General features: G+C 35.6%; 2 protein-coding genes and 1 non-coding gene across 3 annotated transcripts in view; all 3 read right to left on the bottom strand.

The window, feature by feature from the left end:
- The window catches only part of LOC105118400 (uncharacterized), a 16,833-nt gene that overhangs the window by 7,496 nt on the left and 4,681 nt on the right, over nt 1–4,656 (bottom strand). The gene's annotated exons all lie outside the window — the stretch shown is intronic.
- On the bottom strand, nt 143–215 carry TRNAA-UGC (transfer RNA alanine (anticodon UGC)). Its single transcript has one exon. It is a non-coding gene; the product is annotated as a tRNA-Ala (tRNA).
- LOC105118399 (probable protein S-acyltransferase 17) lies at nt 1,218–2,919 on the bottom strand. Its single transcript, XM_011016344.1, has 2 exons — nt 2,668–2,919; nt 1,218–1,781 (listed from the first exon to the last, which is right to left on the bottom strand). The coding sequence occupies exons 1-2, from the start codon at nt 2,878–2,880 to the stop codon at nt 1,503–1,505; spliced, it is 492 nt and encodes a 163-aa protein (XP_011014646.1). The 5' UTR covers nt 2,881–2,919; the 3' UTR covers nt 1,218–1,502.

Raw genomic sequence — 4,656 nt, 5'->3', positions numbered from 1 at the left:
AAACAAACTGAAGTCCTCAGCTTCCCCAATTCACTTGGCAGTTGGAATTTCCTCAACTCTCCAATTATAGCAGTGTCTTCCAGAACAAAATATTATTTTAGCTGAACACTCAGCTCAAGCAAAAAAAAAAAAAAACCAGAAATGGAGATGCAGGGGATCGAACCCTGTACCTCTCGCATGCAAAGCGAGCGCTCTACCATTTGAGCTACATCCCCTAGGTATTTCGATTGAACAGTTAATATTACATATTGGTTTCCATGCGTTCCTGGATCACTCCAGGGTCCATCCACCCCAGCTTAAACGGAACCTTCCTGATTTTTATACCAATTTGCATTTATAATTTTCAATCCTTTGTATCTATTTTTATTAAAGGTTCAGGTGATATTTTTCATGATCAATTTACATTAAGTAAAGTATACATGTAGGAAAAAAAAAACAAAATATTTTACATTTATCAAACAAGTTTAGTTTAATCAAGGTAATCTTAAAAAAGAAAAAAAAAACTCCACAAATTATTTTTGATTTGTGTTAGAAAAAGTTATAAATATGTAGATTTATTATATATAAATATAAATCTAGTTAATTGCAACTTAGTCTTTGTAGTTTATCACAATAAATTAATTAGACCTTATAGTATAGCATGAGAAATTATTAAATAGCTCTTCATCAACACCTAATTTACTAGTATTTTATTCAAAAAATGGTTTTCCATGCTCATCGTATTTTTTTATTCTATCTGCTTTATTTTTTATTCTTAAAATTAAAAACAAAAGGTCAAAATAAATTGGAAAAGAAAGTGAGATGGACGAGAAGAATCAAGTTATAAATTTATTTAAGAGCATAGGGATTAAATATATAGTTTTTGAAACTAAGATGAGTACTGATTAGTTAGTTTTACTAAACTGGATTGACTAAAATATAATTAACCCTTTATAAGTTATGGTATGGCCTTCACCTTCGTGCTCGAATAAGTCCATTATTTTTTACTCATTTCCACATTTATCTTCATAAAAGCAACGATCCCTCCATATCTATTTTCGTTCAGTTATAAATGCAATGCACGGAGATTTTGAAAAGATTTATATGATCACTGCTACAGTAATGCAAAAGGCAAGGAACAAATCAAGTGAGTTTTCTCACAGGCATTGAGTGTATGTGTTGCATGCTCTAGGCTCTCTAGTGTTATATACGTGTTGCATGTTTTTCACGACTTGGCATGCTGGATGCAAGAAACTATGCCCTCTTCATTTTCAAGTAAAATTTTCTAATGCTGTTCTTACTAAATGAGATGTAGATCAATAGTTACACCAATCTGTCCATTACAAGTCACCAGATGCAACTGCGCAAAGGGGCACTCCTACAATCCTTCGGTCAATGGCAATGAACAGTGTGCCTTGGCGATCCAGACATTCCTTCAGCGCTTGATCCCCTTTGAGGCCATGGCCAACCATGTGCGAGTGGCAGAAACAATACAGCTGAGTTAACGCCTGATTGGAGATGTCTCAGGAAGGCTTTGATTTCGTTTGCGAAAATGATGGTCTCGTTGATAGCGGGAAAAGGACCTCAAACATGTTGTGAAAGAACCCCTTGTCATACTTGTTTTCCTTGGCTACCACCTGAGAATCTTCGAGGGGCGATCTCCGGAAAAAGGATTTACATTTGCTCTCTGGACGCTTTGCTTCACTGCTCATCCCACTGATGCTTGCTTTAAGTGCTGCAGCGCTAACCCTTGCTTCATTTAGCTTCCTTTGCCAGCTTATGTAGTCTTCCCACTTGAAGGTCTGTAATTACAGCAAAAAGCAATGACCACAAGTTTCAGGATTACAGTATTAACCTAGTAGATGAGATTCCGATACTGAGAACACCGGTTAATCCAAAAAAATTGTGCGCGCATGGAGAGGTAGAAGGTGGCTATGGTTGTGTATAAATACCAGAAGAGAATTTAAACAACATAATCAACTGGTTGGAGTCATCATATTTAGTGTTGAACAGAAGCACATTAAAATCTAGATATTTTAGGGGAAATTACTTGGAAAATTAGTGCAGTTCTCTGAAGTGGAAATTGCAGACAGATTCAAACCCAACCTCCCCCCAATATCTATTAAAGTAATAGCCAAGGTTCTTGCAATTTTCAACATCCTTACTTGATTCTAGCACTTCTAAACCCCCCAGCCCTTTCTCCCAATGCTCCCTATCCCTCTTTTAATTATCGAAGCACAATAACAAACCATAACACCAGCCAAAAAAATCAATAAATCTTCTGATTTCAGAAGTTTCTATGTTAATTGCTACCCTTATGGAAAACTCATGGTTGGACAAAACATTAGGAAGCTTGAAGAGGAGAAAGTGCAACTTCCATAGAAATTTTCTGAATTATGTGGTATTACATGTACCAAGCCGAGAAATTTATATCTGTATTCGTTTTCATGGCTTGACAAGGTGAACTTTTCCGTATTTTGCCCATCAGGTAAAGCAGCTGCAATGGAGTCAAAAAGTTACAAAAAAGGCTTCTCCTATGATGTTAATTACTGGCCAAATTCTGCCGCATCCAATATCCGAGAGAAATGGAAAAAACCACATTCAAAAGAGCATCGACATCCAGCCCTAAACATATATGAAATGAAAACAACAAAACTATATCAAAGAGTACATGTAAATGAACTAGACCTCATTTGTTGTAGTGTTTGTGAGACATAGGTTGGCATGGTACCCAAAAAATCCAGCCAACAATAGAGAAACTATGACAAGAAACACCATCAGAAGTAATTGAGTGTTGTATGAGCTCAGCAGCCACTGTGAACACCAGAAAACCATTAATGAAAGCGACAAGAGTATAGCAGCAAATGAAATAAGGAATTCATGACACAACCTGTGCAACATGTGGTGCTAAACTACGGAATGAATTTCCAACGCTGTAATAAACTGTTAAAAACAAAAAGAAATGCCACAATTACACCCGTAAGAAATGAACCATAAATTAGACCTAACTTCATCTTGATATTTTTTTCTGATTGTCAGTAAATTTAAACAAGAGTTTGAGGTTTCAACATCATTTCATGAAATTCATTAATAAAAAATCACAAAAATTTAAGCAACATACATTTCTACAGATATGCTGGCAAAAGAACCTGGAAGTGCACCTGTGTATGTTACAGATTCTAGCAAAGAAACAAGGAAACCAGTGACCACTAACCAGTTGCAGGAAACCTCTAAAATTAAGTTTGACGATTTGAGTTGTTAAAAAAAATTAAGAGCAAGTTCAATCGTCGCAAACAGATACCACAAGTTAACAAACAGATATTATAGATTCTCCACCTATCAGCTAAAGCTTCAGGTCACCAACAAAAGGTTTTATTTTTCTTAATTTTTTTCAGTTTCAGGAACACAAACAAGATGGTATATTGATAGTTTCTCATTTCTGTTACTGTATTACAAACTTTTGGTGGTGTTACCAAACAACCCCTAAATTTCAGTTTCATAAAATTCAGTGATGCATAGAATATTTGTATTTTCCAAATAATAGACCTTCCAGAGTATCCCTCTTCTTTTCACCGATGGAGACTGCAAGGTCAAAGTCTAAGCCAAATTCAAAGATTCTCTTCCAAGATGTATTTATAAATAGCATAGGTTCACAATGTAAAGAATTGAAAATCATATTGAATCAATTGAAAGATGTTTTTGTTTTTTGTTTTTTAATTTCGTCTGCAGGGTCAATATTGGGATTGGGGCATGTGATTGCTTGGCAGGGGATGGAACAAGAGATTAATGATACAGAAACTTAGCTGGCTGAAGCCTCCACAAAATCGCAGTCAACTGAGAATAACAATATGGATCGTGAGAATCCTGTTGAAGCATCGACTAAGTTACAATCTGAAATAAACAACAACGGAGATGGAAATCATGTGGATGCATTAACTAAAGGTCAATCATCCAGAAAAAGAACCCCCAAATCATTTTTCATTCCTTCTTCTGTATTTACAGCTTATTTGTCCTAACATTTACTCTGGCAATTGATAACTGTGTAGTTAATGTTTGATTTTTAATGGGGATGGCCTTTTGGCTTTTTACCGGGAAGAGAAACAGGATAGAGAAAAAAAGGGACTTTTCGAAAAATGGATTTTGTAAGAATCTTTGATAAAATTTAAATCCCATCAAGGTTCTTTTTCTACGAGTCAATGGGTGCATCAACTCTAATGTCAGGTATCAAAAGGGAAACTGTTATGCAATTGAAAATTTTGACTCTATGAGGCATCTGGTTTGAAATGTACTGTTCTTGCGAAATGAGTGTGGAGTATTGTAGGACACGGGCAGCTGAAATCTTTTTCTTGAAAAACTGTAACAGACAGCTTATTGTCTAGAGATTTGCTGTTTTTGTCTCAACAGCATTTCAAGTAAATCATATTTTGGAAACTATTGGGTATCGACGAAAGTCCCATATTGATTAGAAATGGGAAGGATCAAGGGTATATAAGGATGGACAAATATCTCCATTGATATAAGGCTTTTTGGGTATAATCCAAGAGCAAATCCATGAGGGTTTTATCCCAAAATGAATAATATCATACTAATGTGGAGATAGGTGGTGTCCATAATCTTTACAAATGGTATCAGAGTCATGCCCTCGAGTTAGCCATGATGGATGAATCCTCGGAATGC

This window comes from Populus euphratica, unplaced genomic scaffold (genome assembly GCF_000495115.2).
Source record: "Populus euphratica unplaced genomic scaffold, PopEup_1.0 scaffold1923.1, whole genome shotgun sequence".
Lineage (NCBI taxonomy): Eukaryota > Viridiplantae > Streptophyta > Magnoliopsida > Malpighiales > Salicaceae > Populus > Populus euphratica.
Note: the sequence above shows the minus strand (reverse complement) of the source record. Positions and strands in the feature narration are given on the sequence as shown.